Source organism: Mobula hypostoma, chromosome 2 (genome assembly GCF_963921235.1).
Source record: "Mobula hypostoma chromosome 2, sMobHyp1.1, whole genome shotgun sequence".
NCBI lineage: Eukaryota > Metazoa > Chordata > Chondrichthyes > Myliobatiformes > Myliobatidae > Mobula > Mobula hypostoma.
The window spans coordinates 79,006,032-79,033,496 of NC_086098.1; the positions used below are offsets into that span (position 1 = coordinate 79,006,032).

Genomic DNA, 27,465 nt, shown 5'->3' on the forward strand with positions numbered 1-27,465 from the left:
TAATGTTGTGCTGACCTTTTAACCAACTCTAAGGAGCAATCTAAGTCTCCCCCCCTCCCCCCACATCGTCCTCCATATTCTATCCTCCATGTGTCTAGCAAAGAGTTTCTTAAATGACCCCAATATATCTGCCTCTATCACCACCCCTGGTAGGGTGTTCTACACACCCACCACTCTGTTAAAAAATACTTCTGACATCTCTCCAATACCTTCTTCCAAACACCTTAAATTATGCCCTTTGTATTAGCCATTTCCACCCTGGGGAAAAGTCTCTGGCTATCCACTCGACCTACTGTAAGACTGTTACCATCTTGTACACATCTCATCCTCCTCCACTCCAAAGAGAAAAGCCCCAGGTCACCCAACCTTTCCTCAAAATCTCTAAATCCAGGCAGCATCCTGGTAAATTTCCCCTGTACCCTCTCTAAAGCTTCCACATCCTTCCTATAACGAGGCGACCAGAACGGAACACAAAATTCCAAGTGTGGTCCAATCAATGTTTTATAGAGCTGCAACGTTATATCAAGGCTCTTGAACTTCATTCCCTGATTAATGAAGGCCTACACACCATACACCTTCATAACAACCCTATCAACTTGTGTGTCAACTTTGAGGGAACCCCCAAGGTCACTTGAACATGGGTCACGAAGATACAAGGTAGAGGCTCTACCAGCCACGTCACCATGAGCCCCCTGGTCTCTGTGGTGATGAGGATCACAAGAGTAGGCTGTGGTGGAGCATCTATCCAACACTTGTGGCTATAGGGGGCTGTGAATAGTTTACCTAAAGGTGTGGGCACAAGGCTTTAGTTGCTCCACTATCATGCCAACAGATGCCCAGATGCCATTATAACACTTAAGCAAATTTGCCACCCCAGCCAGGCACAGATCAGCTCAACTTCAAGCCGGGCCTGAATGTTCAGCCTTCAAGCTATGAGATGACCTCAACTCACCTGTTATCAAGAAGTTAACACTAACCCACACATATAGTTGAGACTCAACCAGACCTCACAAAGGAGATCACAGACCATCAACAGAAGCCATTCAGCCCATTGAGTCTGCTCCGCCACTCCATCATAGCTGCTGTACTTTCCCTCTCAACCCCATTCTCCTCTTTTTAAGCCTTTACTAATCAAGAACCTATCAACCTACGCCTCCACAGTCGTCTGTGGTAATGAATTCCACAGATTCACCACCCTCTGGCTAAAGAAATTCCTCCTCATCTCTGTTCTAAATGGACACCCTTCTATTCTGATTCTAGACCTCCTCTGGTCCTATTCTTCCACAATATAGTAAACATCCTCTCCACATCCACTCTATCCAGACCTTTCAATATTTGATAAGTTTTAGTGAGATCCCCAATTAGTCTTCTGAATTCCAGCAAGTACAGGCACAGAGCTATCTAACATTCTTCATATGTTTACCCTTTCATTCCCAGGATCATTCTTGTGAACCTCTTCTGGACCTTCCCCAATGCTAGCACATCCTTCCTTAGATAATCTCGTACCCAAAATCTTGTACAAGACGTTGGTGACTCTGCACTTGGGATAATGTGTTCAGTTTTGATCACCCTGTAGAATGACCTACTCTTCCACCAATTCCTTAAAATCATAAACACTACAGCACAAAAATAAGCCCTATGGCCCATCTAGTCTATGCCAAACTATTAATTTGCTCAGTCCCATTAACCTGCACCCAGCCCACAGCCATCCATACCCCTCCCACCCATGTATCTATCCAAATTTCTCTAAGTGTCGAAATTGAATCCACATCCACCACTTCCACAGGCAGTTTGTTCCACACTTTCACCACCCTGAGTGAAGACGTTCCCCCTCATGTTACTCTTAAACTTTTCTCCTTTCGCTCTTAACTCATGACCTCTAGTTCTAGTCTCACCCAATCGCAGTGTAAAAAGCCTTCTTGCATTTAACCTGTATATGTGTGTGTGTGTGTGTGTGTGTGTGTGTATTTAACATATTGATGGTTATTAATTAGGTACAGACAACAGAAATGGAAAGAGTGAGGAGGAAATGTATAAGGATGTTGCCAGGACTTCAGGAACTGAGTTATGGAGGGAAATTAGGACATAATTCACTGCAGTGTAGGAGACTGAGGGGTGATCTTATGGACATAGATAAGGTGAATGTGCATAGTCCTTTTTCCAGGGTTTAGGAATCAAAAACTAGAGCACATAGCTTTCAGGTGAGAGGGGAAAGATTTAATAGGGATCTGAAGGATAACATTTTCACCCAGAGGGTGGTCAGTAGATGGAACAAGCTGCCAGAGTAGTGGTTGAGGCAGATACATTAACACTATTTGAAAGGTGCATGGACTGGTACATGGGTAGGAAAAATTTAGAGGGATATAGGATAAACACTGGCAAATGGGACTGGCTTGGATGGGAATTTTGGCCAGCATGGACCAGTTGGGTTGAAGGGCCTATTTCTGTGCTGTGTGACACTATGGCTCTTTATGTCAGGAAATGTAGCAGAGGCTTGACCCAAAAGCAGAGTAGCGGGGCCCATTCAGTGGTGAACAATAACTTTAACAATAGATTGAAAAATAACAAGCTATGGGGGGTGGGGGGGAAGCAGGGTGGGGACAAAACAAAACTGAACAGAAATTAAACCAAACAGGCAACAAGGTAAATTTCAGGCAAGGAGAGTAAAAGCTAGGAGTAGATGGTTGAGGCTCGGTGGTTCATTGAGTGAACAAGAACTCTGGATGAGAACTGGGGTTTAATAGGCTGCAGGTGATGAGTCTGGAACGAGCAGCAGATGAATCCTATTAGCTGGGTGGAGATTGGGAGGTGTCTGCATGTGCAGGCTGGGAGGTGTCAGCAGGAGCAGGCCTGACATATGAGCTAATGGCTTGCAAACACGGTTAATGCAATGACACAGCTTTAAGAGTCTTATTGCTGGGATAGGTGTTAGCAGTTGTATTAAAAATATCAATCAAGTAATAAGAATATGATTAGTAGATTTGGGATTATTTTATAACACAAACTTGGTTATTTTTACCTTTTAACAGACAGGTAAGTTATCTAGCCATTCACAAATCATTTGGATTGAGAGGTTTGAATAAATTTGTTTTGTTGCCATAGCAACAGAGATCTTAACATTAGTAGTGATGGGCGATAGAGATACACTCAGTGGTCACTTTATTAGGTACACCTGTACACCACCTCAATAATGCAAACAGCTATTCAGTCAATCGTGTGGTAGCAATTCAATACATAAAAACATGCAAACATGGTCAAGGGAGTCAGTAGTTGTTCAGACCAAACATCAGAATGAGGAAGAAATGTGATCTAAGTGACTTTGACCATGGAATGATTTTTGATGCCAGATGGGGAGGCTTGAGTATCTTAGAAACTGCTGATGTCCTGGGATTTTTATGCAAAATTTACAGAGTACGGTGTAAGATGCAATAAAAAACATCCAATGAGTGGCAGTTCTGTGGGCGAAAACTCCTTGTTAATAAGATATGTCAGAGGAGGAAGGCTGGCCTGGTTCAAGCAGACAGGAAGGCAACACTAGTAACACTGGATTGCAACAGGGGTGTGCAAAAGAGCACCACTGAATGCACAACATTCGAACCTTGAAGTGGATGGGCTACAGCAGCAGAAGACCACATCAGGTGCCACACCTGTACATAACAAAATGGCCACTGAGTGTATATGAAAGGAAGGTGATGGCAGGATATCTAAAACTTTTGGGGCTCTAGATTCCAAGTAGGACATTAAGCCACGATTAAAGTGAAAGATCCCAATATCCTTGGGTTTAGTTGCCCTTTGAAAGACCAAATAAAAACACCTAAAAAGAGAAAAGATGGTTATTTCTCTTACAGTGACCACAGGGCACCCAGTTCATAACAAACCACCAGATGTTGAACATGGTGGCATGGTGATAGACATGCAGAATAGTGATCTGATGGTAGTTCTTTCGTAAAATGAAGAAAAATGTGTCCATGAACTCTATGACTTTAGAGAAGTAGTACCACCATAGGATACGGATAATCTGCGAAAAAGAGGGAATAACGCTCAAATGTAGTTTAGCATGGATTCAACACCACAAACATCAAATCACTGGCAGTCTTAAAGCAAATCTAGCGGTAAGGAACGTCGCAAACCATCATGAGAGTAATGGTATTACTCTTCCTGTAATCTGGCAAACTCCACGCTCCACTCCATCGGACTGCTTGTGTCATTCAGATCATAGGAAACGAGTGAGATCAAGCATATACTCTTTCAAATAAGCAGTTTTATTTATTTTTCTGATTTATTACTTAGAGATACAGCGTGGAACAAGCCCTTTTGGCCCAATGAGCCACACTGCACAGCAACTTAGCTATTTAACTCTAGCCTAATCACAGGACAATTTAGAATGACCAATTAACCTACTAACCCACAGTCTTTAGACTGTGGGAGGAAGCCAGAGCACCTAGAGGAAATCCATGCAGTTCATGTGGAGAACGTGCAAACTCCTTACAGACAGTGCTGGAGTTGAACTCCGAACTCTGGAATGTCCCACGCTGTACTAGTGTTGTGCTAACCGCTATGCCACCGTGGTGCCCAGTGGTTTTAGTAACCCTGATATAGGGAAGAAGTTATTAAAACAGAAAGACTGTGTAAAGTATTTAATAGAACATAGAACTGCACAGCACAGGAAGGGCCCTTTGACCAAGGATGTTGTGCTGACCTTTTAACCTTCTCCAAGATCAATCTAACCCTTCCCTCCCACATAGCCCATCCACGAGTCTTTTAAATTTCTCTAATGTAACTGCCTACATCATCCCAACAGTGCATTTCAGGCACCCACTACACTCTGCGTAAGCCTTTCTCTGACATCTCACTAAACTTTCCTCCACTCACCTTAAATGGATGTCCTCTGGCCTGGGAGAAAGATGCTGACTATCCACTCTATCTATACCTCTAAGAACCTTGTACATCTCTATCAAATCACATCTCATCCTCCTTCACTCCAAAGAGAAAAGCCCTGGCTCACTCAACCTATACTCATTTACCAGGACGTTGCCTGGGCTTGAGGGTCAGTTACAATAGGAGGTAGAAGGATGACCTGATAGAGGTATACCAGATAATGAAGGGGTGGACAAGGTGAAAGCACAGAGCAACACACACAAAATGCTGGAGGAACTCAGCAGGTCAGGCAGCAACTATGGATGGAAATGAACAGCTGACGTTTCAAGACTCTTATCAGGACTGGAAAGGAAAAAGACAGAAACCAGAATAAGAAGTGTGTCATTTTTTAATTTCTGAGGGAGAGGTGGTGCTAAAAACAAGAGGTAGAGGTTTTTAAGATCAGAGGCGAGACGTTTAAAAGGGACATCAGGAGCAGCTACTTAACACAAAGGGTGGTGCATATTTGGAATGAGCAGACAGAAATACTGGTTGAGGTGGGTGCATTAGTAATGTTTAAATAACATTTAAATAAGAGATGGATAGGAGAGGTTTAAAGGGCTATGGGCCAAAATGGGACTAGCACACTGGGCAACACAATCAGCATGGACGAGTTGGGCTGAAGGTACTGTTTCCATGTTGTAAGATTCTATGCATCTAAAGAAACCAAATAAAAGATATGACTGCCTGATTCAGTTCTTCTTTGAAAACAACTACACCACACAGTACAAATATGGCATACTAAATCATCCCAGTGCTCCTAGTAACAGCACAAAGACAATACCAAAGTCAAAGTATGTTATTTATTTAGAGATGCAGCATGGTAACAGGCCCTACCGGCCCAACAAGCCTGCGCCACCCAATTAGACACGTGACCAATTAACCTACTAACTGGTACATCTTTGGAATGTGGGAGGAAACCAGAGCACTCAGAGGAAACCCACGTGGTCACGGGGAGAAGGCATAAACTCCTTACAGACATCGGCGGGAATTGAACCAGGGTCATTGCCGCTGTAATACACTTACACTAACTGCTACGCTACCATGCCGTCTCTAATTAAATTTCTGTGTCAAGCCACAACTGTAAAATCACTGCCTGTAAGGGTAGTGTTTTTGATTACTAGAATATATCCACCAACTTTGTATTAAATTAATGTACCATTATGTTTCACAAGGACAATTTGGAAGATTTTTCAGTTGTTAAAACCAGATTTGGTATAAGAAGCAACACACATCAAAGTTGCTGGTGAACGCAGCAGGCCAGGCAGCATCTCTAGGAAGAGGTACAGTCGACGTTTCAGGATGAGACCCTTCATCAGGACTAACTGAAGAAAGAGTTAGTAAGAGATTTGAAAGGGGAGGGGGAGGGGGAGATCCAAAATGATAGGAGAAGACAGGTGGGGGAGGGATGGAGCCAAGAGCTGGACAGGTGATTGGCAAAAGAGATATGAGAGGATCATGGGACAGGAGGCCCAGGGAGAAGGAAAAGGGGAAGGGGGGGGAAAGCCCAGAGGATGGGCAAGGGGTATAGTCAGAGGGACAGAGGGAGAAAAAGGAGAGTGAGAGAAAGAACGTGTGTGTATAAATAACGGATGGGGTACGAGGGGGAGGTGGGACATTAGCGGAAGTTAGAGAAGTCAATGTTCATGCCATCAGGTTGGAGGCTGCCCAGACGGAATATAAGGTGTTGTTCCTCCAACCTGAGTGTGGCTTCATCTTTACAGTAGAGGAGGCCGTGGATAGACATGTCAGAATGGGAATGGGATGTGGAACTAAAATGTGTGGCCACTGGGAGATCCTGCTTTCTCTGGCGGACAGAGCGTAGGTGTTCAGCAAAACGATCTCCCAGTCTGCGTTGGGTCTCGCCAATATATAGAAGGCCACATATAATTACTAGGTTAATTGGTCACGTGTCTAATTGGGTGGCGCACGCTTGTTGGGCCGGAAGGGCCTGTTACCATGCTGCATCTCTAAATAAATAAATAAATAACATTTTTTGACTTTGGTATAAGAAGTATAATTTATTATAAATTCAGGGGTGTATGGGTTGACATCCCCAGGGAGGGGTAGCATCTCTGGTTAAGGGGCTTACATTGTCCATTCCAGGGCAGCTCATTCATTTTAGGCCCTACCAGAAGCTCAGATCTCAGCTGTGGCTCCAAGTAGCACCTGTGGCAGCACTCTGACAGGTGGGCTAAAGCAGGTGAGGGTAACCAGAGAGTCTCATACCCCAGTGAGATAGGGACATGCCTGTCCTACCATGTGAAGTCAGCTCTGACAGATGGGGAGGATGTGATCTACAGTGACATCCAATGGCCAAGAAGGCAATTCTACCCACGCTTTTTGGAGAGCGAAGGACATGACAAGGCACAGAGAAAGTCATGCTTGTCCACTGCAACCAAGGAAGGCCCCAATTGTTCTGACTACTCATACCACGGGACTCATTTTTCCGGGGTCGAGACAGTGCAACAGCTTTCCCACTTTAAAGACTCCCGCACAGGTCTCTGTCATCATCAGATACGACGGACGATCACCATTATAAACGCAGAGAAATTCCCCAAAAGGCAGCAGTAAAAATCTAAATTGGCATCTTTCATTGGGTAACAACACTTGCATGTGATTGTGTCATGTGACCCTCCAGCCAATCACACAAGAGTTCCAATAATCCTACCCAACAACAATCACGGCACAAGCCAGTTCTTCATGTATGGAGATGGACCCAGACGGACATGAGCATAGTGTGAAGGCAGCGAAGAAAATGATAATTTGATTGTGGGCGCCTTTGAATGCCTGAAACGAAATGACTGAGTGAGTCAATATCCCTGAGGATACTGCAACACTGCTGTCTAACTCAGTGTCAGCAAACCACCTTTTCTAAAACCTCTCTTCTGGGAAGCGCTGTAGCACTAGTAAAACCAAAAAAAAACATGCTATCTTAGAAGTTTCTTCCCAGGCAGTTAATCTGATCAACCATTCTAGTTAGCCCACCTCTACCCCCTCTATCTATGACCTCCATCACTGCACTTGAAAACACATTTTGTAATGCTGTTTACACTGTAAATACAGGCTGGTATTTATGTACCACTGCATATTTTATTCCATATCTGTACTTTAACTTTTTTATACAATTGTTTATTCTTATAATTGTAGAATGTTGAATGTTTAACCTCTACCTTTGTTAGATTTTGTATTTTATTTATATATTCTTTTTATAGTTTATATAATTCCTTATTCCTTATAATTATTAAATGTTTATTTCGTTCCTTGACACGCTAACACACCACAGCAAATTCCTAATGCATATAAATGTATATGACAAATAAAGTTCATCCTTGATATTTGTCACATGTACAGGTATCAGAATCAGAATCAGGATTGATATCATTGAAATATGTCGCTTTGCAGAAGCAGTACATTGTAATACACAATAAAGTAAATTATAAATGACAGTAAGAAATATAATTTTAAAAAATTACATAAGGAGAGCAAAAAAAGAAAAAATTTGAGGTAGTGTACACGGGTTCATTGTCCATTCAGAAATCTGAAGATAATCCACAAAGGTAATTAGTATTTAAGAGGGAAACCTGATAACAAACTGGCTGGCCTTGATCATGATTGGAGAGATGTAAAGCTGAAACAAATTGTTGCATCAAGCCTGCGAAAACCCATGAACTTAGCTTGAAATCAGAAATTTAAATGGAAAATCCTCAAGATACTGAACAGAGTGGAATGGTGTGTAGTGCCAGTGATCTGAGTTCAATTCCCGCTGTTGCCGTAAGGAGTTTATACATTCTCCTCATGACTGCATGGGTTTTCTCTGAGTGCTCCGGTTTCCTACCATATTCTAAAGACGTACAGGTTACGGTTAGTAAGCTGTGGGCATGCTATGTTGGCACCGGCAAGTGGTAACAGCAAGCGGGCTGCCCCCAGCACATCCGCGGACTGTGTTGGTCGTTGACGTAAATTACACATTTCACTGAATGCTTCAATGTACATGTGACAAATAAAACTAACCTTTAGTATCTGTGGAGAGGGATACCTGAAACCACATTATGATCTTGAACTCTATTGTTTACCTGAACTGCACTTTTTTGGTAGCTTCAACATTTTATTCTGCAGTGTTATTGTTCTAGATCAATGCACTGTGTAATGATTTGATTTGTATGGACAGTATGCAAGACAAGTTTTTGACTGTGTCTTGGTGCATGTGACAACAGTAAACCAATACCACTCAGGTTATACACTGATGACAGCTTTGGGATATATTCAGCCTGATTTATTCACATAAAAACATCAACCAGAAGTCTCCATTCTGGCTCAAGGGTGCACTCTGTAAGTTATTCCAACAACAAAGGAGGGCACAATGATTGATTGTGGTGCCTTAAATTATCACCACTTTATCCTGTAGCTCTACAGAACACTGGTTAGACCTCACTTAAGAGTATTGTTTTCAACTCTGGTCACCTCATTCTAGGAGGCTTTAGAAAGGGTGTATAGGAGATTTACAAGGATGCGGTCTGGTGTAGAGAGCATGTCTTATGAGAAAAAATTGAGCAATCTATGGCTCTTTGCTTTGGAATGAAGAACGATGACAGACACCATAATAGAAGTGCATAAGATAGAGTAGACAGTCGGTGCCTTTTCCCCAGGGCAGCAATGTATAATTTCACAGGACATCCTTTTAAGGTGAGTGGTGAAAAGTTTAAGGGGGATGACAAAAAGAGGATTGTTTTTACAGAGAGAGGTGGGTGCATAAAACACACAGCCAGGATGGTGGTAGAGGCAGATACATTAGGGACATTTAAAAGACTCTCAAATTGGCACATGGATGAAAGAAAAATGATCAGCTATGTGGGACAGAAGGGTTAGATTGAGCTTATAGTAGGTTAAAAGGCAGGCACAACATCGTGAACCAAAGGGCCCATACTGTGCTATAAACTTATACACATTATTATCCTGTAAAACCAGTTTTACATAGGAAAAATTTATGGAGGTAGCATTAAGATCTGGGAAGGGATTGGGAGCCTATAAACATAGTCTATATTAATGAAACTTCTTTTTTCTATTGATGGCCAATTAATAAGCTAAATACCGATTGTAAATTCCAGACTTCAGAGAAAATTCAAACATGCCTGACAACTCTGACATACTTGATAATAATAATTATTATTAGAGTCATAGAATACAGCACAGAAATAGGCCCTTCAGCCCATCTAGCCTGGGCCAAACTATTATTCTGCCTAGTCCCATTGACCTGCACCTGGAACATAGCCCTTCATACCGCTCCCATCAATGGTCCTATCCTCTATAGGCATCCGTTAGTCTCATGAGACCATGGATTCGCGCCTTGGAAGGTTTCCAGGGTGCAGGCCTGGGCAAGGTTGTATGGAAGACCGGCAGTTGCCCATGCTGCGAGTCTCCCCTCTCCACACCACTGATGTTGTCCAAGGGAAGGACACTAGGGCCGATACAGCTTGGCACCGGTGTCGTTGCAGAGCAATGTGTGGTTCAGTGCCTTGCTCAAGGACACAACACGCTGCCTCAGCCAAGGCTCAAACTAGCGACCTTCAGATCACTAGACGAACGCCTTAGCCACTTGGCCACACGCCAACACTATGTTCCTATCCAAACTTCTCTTAAATGCTGAAATCGAAGCAGTAGCCACCATTTCCACTGGGGAATTGCAAACTCTCACCTTCCTTTTAAATATTTCACCTTTCACTCTTAAACCAGGACCTCTAGTTCTGGTCTCGGCCAACTTCAGTGCAAACAGCCTACTTGCATTTACCCTATTTACACCCCTCCTCATTTTCTATACCTCTATCAAATCTCCCCTCATTCTCCTACATTCTAGGGAATAAAGTTCTAATCTATTCAACTTTTCCCTATAACACATGTCCTCAAATCCCACCAACATCCATGTAAATTTTCTTTGCACTCTTGCAATCTTATTGATAGCTTTGCTATAGGTAGGTGACCAAAACTGCCAACATTTTTTACCTAATTATATTTCACAGGTGGATTTTCCTAAAACTGTATGGTATGGAAATGAAGCAGATCTAACGATGGTTTTATTTTTGTATGGTTCAAGCTAGAAAAACCAAATAAAAAGAGGAATTCAATGCTAATCTCAAAAGATAAATTACGTAAATTTAAGATTTCGGTTCTTGATAAAAATGAAAATGTCTCTTTCACATTAAGATTTATCAGTGTAAAAATTAATTTGAAAATCTTCCTGGGATTTTCAGTTAAATGCAGGCATTTTTGTTTGTCAACAGCCTTACACCAGATCATTAATTTGTGATCACAACTGTAACAGAGACTGGAGCTGTTGCCTCACAGCTGCAGTGACCTGGGTTCAGTCCTGATCTGGTCTGTGCTGTATGTGTAGAGTTTGCAGGTTCACCGTGTGACTAGTATGGGTTTCCCCCGAGTGCTCCAGTTTCTGCCCATATCTCATAGACGTGTGATCAGTAGGATTGACTGCTGTAGATTATCCCTGGGTGGTAGAATCTTGGGGGGAATTGATAAAAATGTGTGGACAATGGGATTACTGTATGACTAGTGTAAATAGATGGTTGGTGGTTTGTGCCGACTCACTGGGCTGAAGGACCTGTTTCTATGCTGCTTCTATAACTGGGGCAATGCTTCAAAATGGTGGCATTTATCATTAAGGACCTCCACTCAGCCACTTAGGAACAGCTTTTTCCCCTCTGCCATCAGATTTCTGAATGAACAATGAACCCATGTGCTCAGAAGCAGGTTCAGAGGAGATGTCAGGGCTAAGTTCTTTTACGGAGAGAGTGGTGAGTGTGTGGACTGGGCTGCTGGCAATGGTGGTGGAGGCGGATACGATAGGGTCTTTTAGGAGTCTCTTGGATAGGTACATAGAGCTTGGAAAAATAGAGGGCTATGGGTAACCCTAGGTAATTTCTAAAGTAAGTACATGTTCGGCACAGGATTGTGGGCCGAAGGGCCTGTATTGTGCTGTATGTTTTCTATGTTTCACTACTTCACTACTCTTGCTCTCTTTGTGCTCTACTTATTTTTTATATGCACTCAGTGACCACTTTATTAGGTACAGTACACCTGTGCCCCTTTTCGTCAATGCAAATATCTAATCAGCCAATCATGTGGCAGCAATGCAATGCAATTTATAAAAGCATGTAGACATGGTCAAGTGGCTCAGGCCAAACATCAGAATGGGGAAGAAATGTGATCCAAGTGATCTGACTGTGGAATGAATGATTGATAGAGGAGGGTTGAGTATCTCAGAAACAGCTGATCTCCTTGATTTTCACAATCTCTAGAGTTTACAGAGAATGATACAAAAAACATCCAGTGAGCGGCAGTTCTGTGGCCAAAAATTCTTTGTTAATGAGAGAGCTCAGAGGAGAATGACCAGACCGGTTCAAGCTGATAGGAAGGCAACAGTAATTCAAATATCCACTTGCTGCAACAGTTGTGTACAGAAGAGCATCTCTGAGTGCACAACACATCAAATCTTGAAGTGGATAGGCTGCAGCAGCAGAAAACCATGCTCTTACACTCAATGGCCACTTTATTAGAATTAGAATTTAGAATTTACTAAAATCTTACATCCATCCCATAATGTGAAGGAGTAAAAATATTTGCGCTATGACTCCATTGCAGTGTACAGGCATGTGAATTTAAAAGACTAATGGCTTGTAGAAAGAAACTGTCCCGTAGCTTGTTGGTCCTAGCTTTAATGCTGTGGTACCGTTTGCCAGCTGGAAGCAGCTGTAACATATGATTGGGATGACTGGTGTCCCCAATGATCTTCCAGGCCTTCTTTCTGCACCTGCTGCTATAATTATCCTTAATGGGGGGAAGGTCACATCTACAGATGCACTGGGCTGTCTGTACCACTCTCTGCAGTGCCAAGTGATCAAGGTTGATGCAGTTCCTGTACCAGGCGGTGATACAGCCAGTCAGAATGCTCTCAATGGTGCCCCTGTAGCCAGTTTTGAGGATGTGGGGGCCCCTGCCAAACTTCTTCAGTTGCCTGAGGTGGAAGACACGTTGTTGTGCTTCTTTTGCCACACAGCCAGTGTGTACAGTCCAGGTGAGATCATCGGTGATGTGTGTAATGAGGAGCTTGAAACTATTGACCCTCTCAACTGCAGAGCCATTGATGTTGATCGGGGCGAGCCTGTCTCTATTCCTCCTGTAATCCACAATCAGCTCTTTTGTTTTTGAATATTGAGGGAGAGGTGGTTATCCTGGCACCACTATGTCAGGGTGTCAACCTCTCCTCCGTAGGCTGTCTCATCACCGCTAGAAATAAGGCCGATCAAAGTCATGTCATCTACGATTTTGATCAGCAAATTGGAGCTACGTGTGGCAGTACAGTCGTGGGTGTAAAGGGAGTAGAGAACGAGACTCAGAACACAAACCCTGGAAGGCATGTGTGTTGAGGGTCAGAGAGGCAGAGGTGAGGGAGCCCATCCTTACCACCTGTCGGTGATCCAATAGGAACTCTAGGATCCAACTGCACAAGGTGGGGTGCAGGTCAGGGCCTCTGAGTTTCCTGTCAAGTCTGGAGGGGATTATGGTGTTAAATGCTGCACTGTAGTCCAGGAACAGCATTCTAATGTATGCATCCCTCTTCCCCAGGTGAGTGAGGATGGTGTGTAGTTCCGTGTCTATGGTATCATCGGTAGACCGGTTCCATCAGTAAGCGATTTGTAGGGGGTCCAGTGTGGGTGGTAGCACGCTGCAGATATAGTCTTTAAAGAGCCTCTCAAAGCATTTGCTTATAATTGACGTGAGTGCAACAGGGCGCCAATCATTCAGGCATGCTACCTTGGTTTTCAGGTACAGGAACAATGATGGACAATTTGAAACAGGAGGGCACTACACACTGGGAGAGGGAGATTAAAAAGTAAACACACCAGCCAACTATTCAGCACACACTTCGAGGATGTGCCCTGAGATGCCGTCTGGCCTCACTGCCTTGCAGCTGTTGACACGTTGGAATATTCTATGGATCTCGGCCTTGGGGAAAACCAAAGTGCAGGTCTCATCAGTGGCTCTCCTTGGGCATTCAGTCCTAACAACCTGGAATCAAGCATAAAAAAACATTTAGCTCATCCGGGAGCCAGGTGGCAATGTTCGCTGTACTGCTGCGTTTCCTCTTGAAGTCCACGATGGTGTGCAGTCCTTGCTATAAGCTGCGTGTATCATTGTCACAGAGTTGTGACTGGAATTTGTCCCTGTGTTGACATTTTGCCACCTTAATGTCTCTACGTAAATCATAATGGCATCTCCTGAGCTCCTGTTGGTCTCTGAAGGTAAAAGCTTTATCCTTTACGCTGACAGCAACATACACTGAACTATTTATCCAAGGCTTCTGGTTTGGGTAGACCCGGACCAATTTTTGGGGAACAATGTCTTCAATGCACTTCTGAGTGAAGCTTGTGATCACCTCCATGTATTCGGAGATGTTCTCAGCTCGAAATACCTCCCAGGTGACTCTATCAAAGCAGTCTTGTAACATTGAGTCTGATTGGCTGGACCAGGAGTGTATGGTTTTCATGATGGCTGCTTCCTGCTTCAATTTCTGCCTGTAGGAGGGTAGGAGCAAGATGGAGGAATGATCAGGCTTTCCAAACAGAGGGTGCAGAAGTGTTTTGTAGGCATTGCGGAAGGGAGAATAGCAGTGGTCAAGTATGCTTCCTCCCCTTGTGCACACCTCGATGTGTCAGGAGAACTTCAGGTAAGCTCTGGTCAGCGACGCTTGGTTAAAGTCTCCAGCAATGGGGAAAGCAGCCTCTGAGTTTGTGGTTTCATGGATATTGATGGTTTCGCAAAGTTTATTAGGAACAGGAGGAACTGATCATGTATATATAAATGCTGGAGGAACCCAGTGGACCAGGCGGCCTCTGTGAAAGGAAATGAACTTGGATGCCACTCCAGAGAAAGGGTCTTGACTTGAACATCAACTGCTCATTTCCCTTCATAGATGCTGCCCGACCCACTGAGATCACACAGCTCTTTGTGTATTGCTCCCGAGGCCAGTATCTGCAATCTATTGTGTCTCCATTGTGCCATCTCAATGGCCATTTCTTTTTATTTAGAGATACAGCACGGTAACAGGTCCTTCTGGCTCACGAGCCCGTGCCCCCTAATTATACCCATGTGACCAATTAACCTACTAACCCATACGTCTTTGGAATGTAAGAGGAAACGGAGCACCTGGAGGAAACCCACGCGATTACAGAGAGAACATACAACCTTTGACAGACAACAGTGGAATTGAACCTCGGTTGCTCGTGTGATTATAGCATTATGCTAAAACTGCCACAGCTGGATATTCTTAATCACTTATCCAAGGACATCAATGAATTCTATGCTCTCAGAGATTGCAAAATAAAAAAAGGGAAATATCTTTTAAACAGCTAAAATCCCAGGCCAGAGTCAGGGCATTAAAGATCTTGGTGACAGGACGACGTTGCATTCTACATCATAACATCTAGTCATTTTATTATGCAGCCTAAGGGGAAAAATTCAGATGTAAATACACTCACATTTCATCCTTACGAATGATATCAGAGAAGTTATTTAAATAAGATTAAGCAAATGGCTGTTTTGATTTTGACACAAATGACACATTTCACTTTATGTTTTGATGTACATGTAACAAAAAAAGTTCATCTTAAATCATAAAAGCAAGCATCTGAAATAGCAGCAAACAAATATCCTTTCAGGCCTCTGGAGGTCATCATCCCAGGTACGATTCCACTCTCATTTAGCGCAGACGTAACACAATTTACCTTAAGATCAGCCTCACCAGCGCTGTGCGTGTCCTGACAGAAAATACTGTATCCACCATCCCAAACACCTTTCACCAGCTGAGGAAACAGATAGACATGTTTGTAGTTACTGAAATTTCATCTCAAAGTAATTAACAAAGAAACAGTATTTTATGTAAGGGCTACAAAAAATAATAACACTCCAGAACCATTATTAGAATCAGATTTAATAGAACTCCAGTGTACACACTCAGTGGCCACTTTATTACATACACCTGCTCATTAATGCAAATATATAAAGGCATGTAAAAAGTCAAAGCTATGATAGCCATTGGAGATTGGGGTTGTGGTTCAATCTGCAGGTGGGTAGTTTGGGAAAATCAGTTTGGTGCTGAATCCCAAGAAAGGGAATTTGTAGAACACCTATGAGATAGATTTCAAGAGCAACTTATGGTTGAGCCCACGAGGGGAAAGGCAGTCCTAGATTGGGTGCTGTGTAATGAACCTGATTTGATTAGGAAGCTTAAAGTAAAGGAACCCTTAGGCAGGAGTGATATTAATATGATAGAATTCTCCCAGCAGTCTGAGAGAGAGAAGATAAAGTCAGATGTATCAGTGTTATAGTAAAGCAAAGGGAATTACAGAGGCATGAAAGAGGAGCTGGCCAAAGTTAATTGGAAAGGGATTATTAGGCATGATGTCAGAACAGCAATGGCTGGAATATCTGGGAGTAAGTAATTCAGAAGGTGTAGGATAGATACATCCCAAAGATGAAGAAGTATTCTAAAGGGAAGAGGAAGTAACCATGGCTGACAAGGGAAGTCAAAGACAGCATGAAAGGAAAAGAGAGGACATAAAATATAGCAAAATTAGTGGGAAGTTATACAACTGGGATTCTTTTAAAAACCAGCAGAAGGCAACTAAAAATCCATAGGGAGAGAAAAGATGAAATATGAAGGCAAGTTAGCCAATAATATCGAAGAGGATAGCAACAGTTTTTCAGATGTGTAAAAAGTAAAAGAGAGGAGAGTGGATATAGGACGACGGGAAATGATGCTGGAGACATAGTCATTGGGGACAAAAAAATGGCAGAAGAATTTAATACATATTTTCAGAATCAGAATCAAAATCAGGTTTATTATCACCGGCATGTGTCGTGAAATTTATTAACTTTGTTTTGCATCAGTCTTCACAGTGGAAGACATTAGCAGTATGCTATAAATCTTAGAGGGCCACAGGGCAGAAGTGAGCCAGGTTGCTATTACTAGGGAGAAGGTGCTTCGGAAGCTGAAAAGTCTGAAGGTAGATAAGTCACCTGGACCAGACTGACTACACCCCAGAATTCTGAAAGAGGTAGCTGAAGAGAATTTGAATGCTGTAGAAATGAACTTTCAAGAATCACTAGATTCTGGAATGGTTCTGGAGGAGCTGAAAATTGCAAATGTCACTCCACTCTTCAAGAAAGGAGGGAAGCAGAAGAAAGGAAATTATAGGCCAGTTAGCCTGACTTCAGTGGTGGCATAACGTGTTACAAGAGTGGTGTGTAGAAGAGCATCTCTCAATGCACAAAACGTCAAACTTTGAAGTAGATGGCCTAAAGCAACGGACGACCACGAACATACAGGAAATACACGGTGGCCACTTTATTAGGTATCTCCTGTACCTAATAAAGTGGCCACTGACTGTATATTAGCATGAAGAACTTGTTCCACCAAACTCAAGAAACCACAGGCATTTGTTAAATCCATTGCACATTACACTCAATTTAATTGGTTTCTTGCCCGAGGATTAGTTTCTCAGCAGTGTTTTTAATCTCAAAATCTCATAAATGACACAATGAAGTGTGAAACATCAACAAGCCGTGCATGTAGATTGACAGATGTATAAGTGTGATTGTCCCAGATCCAATTCCCTGTAGAAAAAAACTAATGATCTTGTTCCACCACTGTACTGTGTCACAGCAGACGATAAGAATTCCCACCCACCCACCTTCCCCCTCACCTGGTTTTACCTATCTCCTGCCAGCTTGTCCTCCTTCCCTCCCCCCGCCCCCAACCTACTTATTCTGTTTGTTTCCCCCTTCCTTTTCAGTCCTGATTAAGTTTCTTGGCCTGAAATGTCAGCTGTTTATTCGCCTCCGAAGATGCAGCCTGGCCTTCTGACTTCCTCCAATATTTTGTGTGTAACTTAGAAGGTTTATCTGTAGATTATCCAAAACATATTGATACTTTGAGATCCTAAATTTGAGCTACATTCCTGATGCATTAGCTAATCACATGTGTGCCAGAGAGTCATGGCGTGAAACAGCATGGTCTGACTGAAACAGCAAATGTTGACTGTTTATTCCTCTCCATCGAAGCTACCTGACTTGCTGAATTCCTCCATCATTTTCTGTGTGTTACTCAAAAATTCTCACTGCCTTTCTTGACCAATCTGAGGCTGAGGGGAGATCTAATAGAGGTTTATAAAATTATGAGTGGCATTGATCGGGTAGACAATCAGATACTTTCTTAAAAGGTTGCATAGATTGACATGTCATCAAAAACTTTGATAAGTTTCTATTGATGCAGAGTGGAGAGTATCCTAAAAGGTTAGATCACTTCATGGCTTGGTATGGAAATACCAATACCCGGGAATAGAAAAGGCTACATGAAAATGTTAGTACAGCCCAGTCCATCACAGGCAAAACCCACTCCACCATTGAGTGTATTTACATGAAGCACTGTCACAAGAAAGAGCATCCACCATCCAGGCCATGCTCTTTTCTCACTGCTACCATCAGGCGGGAGGTACTGAAGCCTTAGGTCCCACTCCATCACATTAATGAGCAGTTAGAACTCTACTACCACCAGGCTCCATATTTTCACTCACCTCAACTCTGAACTGATTCTACGACCTGCAGACTCACTTTCAAGGACTCTTTATAGCTCATGTTCTCAGTATATTTTTATTTGCACAGTTTGTAATCTTTTGCCAATTGTGTTGGTCAGTCTTTGTTTATTCATACGTTTTTCATAAAACTCTTTTTTTTGTGTGAACCCTTGCAAGAAAGCAAATCTCAGGGTAGCACAGTAGATGGTAAAACGTTGCTAATAAATTTACTTTGAACTTGAACTTTGAGGTATTAGCAATTATTTTTACTGAATTCATGGATTGTATGGAGATTGTTAATTTGTTGTTTTTTCTGTAAATTAACATACCTCTTGACAGGTCATTCATTTCCTTTAGACGACATGGCCTGAATGAACACTCACTAAATATTGACCTGACTGCCTTGGACCAAGAGATGCTTCTGCCACTATAATGACCTGCCCTAAGCCCAACCTCCTTAAACCTTGCTAGGAACTTGCCTCTAGGCCAAATCCCGAGTTTTGCACTCTCATTTTGTGTGAGACACCAGGCAGCGACTGTTAACCCCGCCCCATATACACATGCCATTCAGAAGTCATTAGTCATGGGAGGGGGTGGGGTGACCGAAACAAAAAGTATATTAATGCTGAGTTATTTTGGGTTTAGTTGCTCTACAGTGCTGCGGTTTACTTACACTGACAACGTGACCATTTTACATATTTAACAACCAGACAACTGCCCTTTCCAGTCCCAGTAATTTGAAACAGTACACTCGGAAACTGGCTTTTAATCCATGGTGAATTGTGAAAAAGTCCCCTTAACTAAAAAGATAATGTGGTCCTTTTAAACATGCTGGTAGCAATCACTTTTACTGCATTCATGGATTGGATGGAGGTTGTTAACTTTTTGTTTTTATTTTGTGTGTAAGTTAAGGTATCTCTTGGCAAATCATTCATTTCCTTTCGTACACAATGACAATGAATACTGAACTATATGAACCTGACTACCTTGGATCGATAGATAGAAACACCCAACAACATAAACGGAGTTTCACGCAGAGCACAGAACATAGAACACTGCAGCACAGTAAAGCCCTTTGGCCCACTATGTTGTGCCAACCTTTTAACCTGTTCTAAGATTAATCTAATCCTTCTCTCCTACATAGCCCTCCATTTTTTTTATCATCCATGGGCCTAAGAGTTTCTTAAATGTCCTTGATGTACCTGCCTCTACCACCACACCAGCAGGTAATCTATACAAAACACTTTATAAATTAAGAAATGTTCAACTAAATGCAAATATTCTTGCTGTTCTCCCAGTTGAGCAATTCTGATTCAAATGAGTGGTGTGTAGATGTTGCCATGCCAAGTTTTCATTTGCATTCAACTATCAGTTGTGATCGTTGAACCAGGGAAGTTTCTGTTTTAAAAAATACCTTCATTTGAAATTCCAATCTTCATCTTCAATTTGTATCACTGCATCCTGCTCTCATCACTATAACCCCTGACCACCCATTAACCCCTCACTGCCTCCTATCACTGCAACCCCTGTAAACCTAATAACCCCTCACTGCCTCCCCATCACTGTAACCCCAGACCACACAATAACCCCTCTCTGACTGCATTCCCATCATTGTACCCTCTATTCACTGAATAACCCCTCACTGAGCTAAACAGACCTTCCAGGTCGGAGGAGGCACGGGAGGTGAAGCTAATTACTCAAATTATCAGCTAATATAAGCAAGGCTTGCCCTAGGGGAGCGGCCTTGTCGAGGGAAGTGCCTTGCGAGAAAAGTGTGAGTCTTTGGCTCAGGAGTCTTCGGCGAGGAGGCTGAGAGTGGAGACTATGCCACAGTTGGAGAAGGTGAGAAGTGGTGAAGAGATGACCGCTAGGCTGATTGAGTGTGCTGCGTGCATGATATGGGAGGTCAGGGACACTGATAGTGCCTCTGGCTCCTGCACCTGTGGAAAATGCGTCCAGATTCAGCTTCTGAAGGACCGTGTTGCAGCAGTGGAGAGGCAACTGGATGACGTTAGGTTCATCCGGGAGAACGAGAGTTTTCTGGACAGGACCTACGGTGAGGTCGTTACACTCAGGATATAGGAAGAGAGAAGGAGGACGACCATGAGCAAGGAAAGGATGCTTGAAGTACAGGAGACCCCGGGAAATGTGCCTTTCGTAAACAGGTTCTCCCTCTTGGAAGCTGTCGGGACAGAAGACAGTGCCAGTCTGAGAGGCCGACGGGTCTGCGAGTCAACAATTGGCGCTGAGGCAAAGCTGAGGAGACAGACGTCAGGCAGAGCCATGGTAGTAGGGGACTCCATAGTGAGAGGTACCGAAAGGGGTTTCTGTGGCAACAGGCGAGATTTAAGGATAGTGTGTTGCCTCCCTGGTGCCCGGATCCAGGATGTCACGGACCGATTGCAAGGAATCCTCAAGAGTGAAGGTGAGCATCCGGAAGTGGTGGTGCATATCGGCACAAATGACGTGAAGAAGAAGAGGAAAGACATCCTACAGCGTGACTTCAGAGAACTTGGAAGAAGGCTGAAAAGCAGGACTTCCAGGGTGGTTATCTCCGGTTTGCTTCCAGTTCCCCGTGCTGGAGTGGTCAAGAACAGGGAGATAATGGATCTGAATGTGTGGCTGAGGAACTGGTGCAGGAAGCAAGGATTTACATTCTTGGACCACTGGGGTATGTTTCGAGGTAAGGATGAATTGTACAAAAGGGACGGGTTGCACCTTAATAAGCGGGGCACCAGCATTCTGGCAGGCAGGTTTGTCTCTGCAACACGGGTGTGTTTAAACAAAGTAGTGGGGGGAGGGGACAAACTGGAAACATAAGGATGGAGATAAAGGGAAACTGAGAATAAGAAAAGCTAAGAATGACAGCAGAATCAACAGAGCAGAAAGCTCAAGAAGGGATCGTACAGTATGGCCAAGTGAAATAGGAATTGATATGGGAGGTGAGGGGAGTAATGAATTAAAAGTATTGTATATGAATGCACGGAGTATAAGAAATAAAGTGGATGGGCTTGAGGCACAGTTGGAAATTGGTAAGTATGATGTTGTGGGAATAATAGAGACATGGCTTCAAGTGGACAGGGCCGGGGAAATGAATACTCAAGGATATACGTCCTATCGAAAGGACAGACTGATGGGCAGAGGGGGTGGGGTGGCTCTGTTGGTGAGGAATGATATTCAGTCCCTTGCGAGGGGGGACATAGAATCAGGAGACGTAGAGTCAGTATGGATAGAACTGAGAAATTTTAAGGGTAGAAAGACCCTAATGGGAGTTATCTACAGGCCCCCAAACAGTAGACTGGATGTAGGGTGTAAGTTGAATCAGGAGTTAAAATTGGCATGTCGCAAAGGTAATGCTACAGTTGTTATGGGGGACTTCAACATGCAGGTAGACTGGAGGAATCAGGTTGGTACTGGACCCCAAGGAAGGGAGTTTGTGGAGTCCCTCCGAGATGGATTCTTAGAACAGCTTGGACTGGAGCCTACCAGAGAGAACACAATTCTAGATTTAGTGTTGTGCAATGAACCGGATTTGATCAGGGACCGCGAGGTAAAGGAGTCATTAAGAGGTAGTGACCATAATATGTTAAGTTTTAATCTACAATTTGAGAGGGAGAAGGGAAACTCGGAAGTGTCAGTATTACAGTTGAACAAAGAGAACTATGGTGCTATGAGGGAGGAGCTGGCCAAAGTTCAATGGAACAATACCCTAGCAGGGATGACAGTGGAACAGCAATGGCAAGTGTTTCTGGGAATAATGCAGAAGGTACAGGATCAGTTCATTCCAAAGAGGAAGAAAGATCCTAAGGAGAGTAAGGGGAGGCCATGGCTGACAAGGTAAGGAATGGACAGTATAAAAATAAAAGAGAAGTATAACATAGCAAAGACGAGTGGGAAGCCGGAGGATTGGGAAACTTTTAAAGAGCAACAGAAGGTAACTAAAAAGGCAATACGCGGAGAAAAATGAGGTACGAAGGTAAACTAGCCAAGAATATAAAGGAGGATAGTAAAAGCTTCTTTAGGTATGTGAAAAGGAAAAAAATAGTTAAGACCAAAATTGGGCCCTTGAACACAGAAGCGGGTGAATTTATTATGGGGAACAAGGAAATGGCAGATGAGTTGAACAGGTAGTTTGTATCTGTCTTCACTAGGGAAGACACAAGCAATCTCCCAGATGTAATAGTGGCCAAAGGACCTAGGGTAATGGATGAATTGAAGGAAATTTATATTAGGCAGGAAATGGTGTTGGATAGGCTGCTGGGTCTGAAGGCTGATAAGTCCTCGGGACCTGATGGTCTGCATCCCAGGGTACTTAAGGAGGTGGCTTTAGAAATCGTGGACGCATTGGTAATCATTTTCCAATGTTCTATAGATTCAGGATCAGTTCCTGTGGATTGGAAGGTGGCTAATGTTGTCCCTCTCTTCAAGAAGGGAGGAAGAGAGAAAACAGGGAATTATAGACCAGTTAGTCTGACGTCGGTGGTGGGAAAGATGCTGGAGTCAATTATAAAAGATGAAATTAGAACAGATGAAATTCTTCTGGAATTTTTTGAGGATGTAACTATGAAAATGGACAAGGGAGAGCCAGTGGATGTAGTGTACCTGGACTTTCAGAAAGCCTTTGATAAAGTCCCACATAGGAGATTAGTGGGCAAAATTAGGGCACATTGTACTGGGGGCAGAGTACTGACATGGATTGAAAATTGGCTGGCTGACAGAAAACAAAGAGTAGCGATTAATGGGTCCCTTTTGGAATGGCCGGCGGTGACCAGTGGGGTACCGCAGGGTTCAGTGCTGGGACCGCAGCTGTTTACAATATATATTAATGATTTAGACGAGGGAATTAAAAGTAACATTAGCAAATTTGCCGATGACACAAAGCTGGGTGGCAGTGTGAAATGTGAGGAGGATGTTATGAGAATGCAGGGTGACTTGGACAGGCTGGGTGAGTGGGCAGATGCATGGCAGATGCAGTTTAATGTGGATAAATGTGAGGTTATCCACTTTGGTGGTAAGAACGGGAAGGCAGATTATTATCTAAATGGAGTCAAGTTAGGAAAAGGTGAAGCACAACGAGATCTAGGTGTTCTTGTACATCAGTCACTGAAAGCAAGCATGCAAGTACAGCAGGCAGTGAAGAAAGCTAATGGCATGCTGGCCTTCATAACAAGGGGAATTGAGTATAAGAGCAAAGAGGTTCTTCTGCAGCTGTACAGGACCCTGGTGAGACCACACCTGGAGTACTGTGTGCAGTTTTGGTCTTCAAATTTGAGGAAGGACATTCTTGCTATTGAGGGAGTGCAGCGTAGGTTCACAAGGTTAATTCCCGGGATGGCGGGTCTGTCATATGTCGAAAGATTGGAGCGACCGGGCTTGTATACTCTGGAATTTAGAAGGCTGAGAGGGGATCTTATTGAAACATATAAGATTATTAAGGGATTGGACACGCTGGAGGCAGAAAGCATGTTCCCGCTGATGGGTGAGTCCAGAACCAGAGACCACAGTTTAAGAATTAGGGGTATTAGTATAAGAAGTGCAAGAAAATACTTAAGAAAGAAATCAGGAGGGCGAAAAGAAGACATGAGGTTGCCTTGGCAGTTAAAGTGAAGGATAATCCAAAGAGCTTTTACAGGTATATTAAGAGCAAAAGGATTGTAAGGGATAAAATTGGTCCTCTTGAAGATCAGAGTGGTCAGCTATGTGCAGAACCAAAGGAAATGGGGGAGATCTTAAACAGGCTTTTTGCGTCTGTATTTACTAAGGAAACTGCCATGAAGTCTATGGAATTAAGGGAATCAAGTAGTGAGATCATGGAAACTGTACAGATTGAAAAGGAGGAGGTGCTCGCTGTCTTGAGGAAAATTAAAGTGGATAAATCCCCGGGACCTGACAGGGTGTTCCCTCGGACCTTGAAGGAGACTAGTGTTGAAATTGCGGGGGCCCTGGCAGAAATATTTAAAATGTCGCTGTCTACAGGTGAGGTGCCGGAGGATTGGAGAGTGGCTCATGTTGTTCCGTTGTTTAAAAAAGGATCGAAAAGTAATCCGGGAAATTATAGGCCGGTAAGTTTAATGTCGGTAGTAGGTAAGTTATTGGAGGGAGTACTAAGAGACAGAATCTACAAGCATTTGGATAGACAGGGACTTATTAGGGAGAGTCAACATGGCTTTGTGCGTGGTAGGTTATGTTTGACCAATCTATTGGAGTTTTTTGAGGAGGTTACCAGGAAAGTGGATGAAGGGAAGGCAGTGGATATTGTCTACATGGATTTCAGTAAGGCCTTTGACAAGGTCCCGCATGGGAGGTTAATTAGGAAAATTCAGTCGCTAGGTATACGTGGAGAGGTGGTAAATTGGATTAGACATTGGCTCAATGGAAGAAGCCAAACAGTGGTAGTAGAGAATTGCTTCTCTGAGTGGAGGCCTGTGACCAGTGGTGTGCCACAGGGATCAGTGCTGGGTCCATTGTTATTTGTCATCTATATCAATGATCTGGATGATAATGTGGTAAATTGGATCAGCAAATTTGCTGATGATACAAAGATTGGAGGTGTAGTAGACAGTGAGGAAGGTTTTCAGAGCCTGCAGAGGGATTTGTACCAGCTGGAAAAATGGGCTGATAAATGGCAGATGGAGTTTAATACAGACAAGTGTGAGGTATTGCACATTGGAAGGACAAACCAAGGTAGAACATACAGGGTTAATGGTAAAGCACTGAGAAGTGCAGTAGAACAGAGGGATCTGGGAATACAGATACAAAATTCCCTAAAAGTGGCATCACAGGTAGATAGGGTTGTAAACAGAGCTTTTGGTACATTGGCCTTTATTAATCAAAGTATTGAGTATAAGAGCTGGAATGTTATGATGAGGTTGTATAAGGCATTGGTGAAGTCGAATCTGGAGTATTCTGTTCAGTTTTGGTCACCAAATTACAGGAAGGATATAAATAAGGTTGAAAGAGTGCAGAGAAGGTTTACAAGGATGTTGCCGGGACTTGAGAAACTGAGTTACAGAGAAAGGTTGAATAGGTTAGGACTTTATTCCCTGGAGCGTAGAAGAATGAGGGGAGATTTGATAGAGGTATATAAAATTATGATGGGTATAGATAGAGTGAATGCAAGCGGGCTTTTTCCACTGAGGCAAGGGGAGAAAAAAACCAGAGGACATGGGTTAAGGGTGAGGGGGGAGAAGTTTAAAGGGAACATTAGGGGGGACTTCTTCACACAGAGAGTGGTGGGAGTATGGAATGAGCTGCCAGATGAGGTGGTAAATGCGGGTTCTTTTTTAACATTTAAGAATAAATTGGACGGATACATGGATGGGAGGTGTATGGAGGGATATGGTTCGTGTGCAGGTCAGTAGGACTAGGCAGAAAATGGTTCGACACAGCCAAGAAGGGCCAAAAGGCCTGTTTCTGTGCTGTAGTTTCTATGGTTCTATGGTTCTATGGTAGGCCATTTAGAATGGAGTTGAGGAAAAACTTTTTCACCCAGAGAGTGGTGGATATATGGAATGCTCTGCCCCAGAAGGCTGTGGAGGCCAAGTCTCTGGCTGCTTTCAAGAAAGAGATGGATAGAGCTCTTAAAGATAGTGGAATCAAAGGTTATGGGGATAAAGCAGGAATTGGATACTGATTGTGGATGATCAGCCACAATCACCTCCTGCACCTATTGTCTATTGTCTATTGACCATCCATGTCCACCCAATAAACCCTCGCTGTCCATCACTGTAACCTCTGCCCACCCTTCACCTTCTCAATGCCTCCTCTCCCTATCAGTGTAACTTCTGCTCACCCAGTAGGCCCTCATTCTTTCCCTATCACTGCAACCTTAGCACACTGAATAACCCCTCTCTGCCTTTCTTCACCATCACTGTAAACTTTATTCACTCATATTTACCTGTTAAGTTAAATACATGTGAAGTCATTAACTAACAGGTCAGACTAATAAAGAATTGAGCTGAAAGGATCATAATTGAAATTTATAGTTTAAACACACAAGCTCCTCTAGAACCACTGTCAGGTAGTGTTTGAAGTATGCTAAAATTTCACATCCAATAAATATATCTACGGAAATATTACATCCTTTAGATTATTTCACTTTTCCTCAATTTCTAAACACAAGAGATTCGGCAAATGATGGAAATCCAGCTCAACACACAAATTGCTGCAGGAATTCAGAAGGTCGGGCAGCATCTATAAAGAGGAATGAAGAGTTGACATTTCAGGTGAGATGTCCTGTTGGAGTGTCTTGGCCCGAAACATTGACTGTTTACTCCTCTCCATTGGTGCTATCTGATCTGCTGAGTTCCTATAGCAATTTGTGTTTGCCATTTTCTTCTGCTTTTCTGAAAGCAGTAACACATGGCAACATGTAACGAGACTGAAACTCCAATAATTCAGTGTCCAAGTGACAGATAGTCTGGTATGTGGCCCACTCCTTATTCCAGATCGTGAAAAGGGGGTTCAAAGTGTAGCTGGGGCGGGGTTCTGAGTTGTAAGCCAGATGTGTGGCCAGGGGTATCAAGAAACCAAAGATCAGGAACATGGGTTGGAGTACAGAATCCCAGGGGTCAGGAACACATATGAGATGCATCACTAACCGGCTGCATCACCATCTGGTATGGAGGCACCATTGCACAGATCAGAAGCTGCAGAGGGTTGTAAACTTATGGGCACTAGCCACCCCAGCATCGAGGACATGTTTAAAAAGTGATTCCTCAAAAAGGCACATCCATCATTAAGGACCCCAATGACCCAGAGCATACCCTCTTCCCATTGCTACCATCAAGGAGGAGATACAGGAGTCTGAAGACACACACTCATGGTTTTAGGCCAGCTTCTTCCTCACCGCTATCAGATTTCTGAATTTCTGAACAGGCAATGAAACAACCCATGGTCACTA

The 27,465-nt window shown here is 43.2% G+C and overlaps 1 protein-coding gene across 4 annotated transcripts in view; it reads right to left on the reverse strand.

The window, feature by feature from the left end:
- Nucleotides 1-27,465, reverse strand: part of elovl5 (ELOVL fatty acid elongase 5) — a 143,757-nt gene that overhangs the window by 15,692 nt on the left and 100,600 nt on the right. For all 4 annotated transcript variants that reach the window (XM_063039083.1, XM_063039074.1, XM_063039064.1 and 1 more), the window contains 2 exons: nt 15,714-15,791; nt 3,847-4,018 (listed from right to left, as the gene is read on the reverse strand). In XM_063039083.1, coding sequence (XP_062895153.1) covers nt 3,847-4,018; nt 15,714-15,791 — 250 coding nt within the window. The remainder of the gene's footprint in view (nt 1-3,846; nt 4,019-15,713; nt 15,792-27,465) is intronic.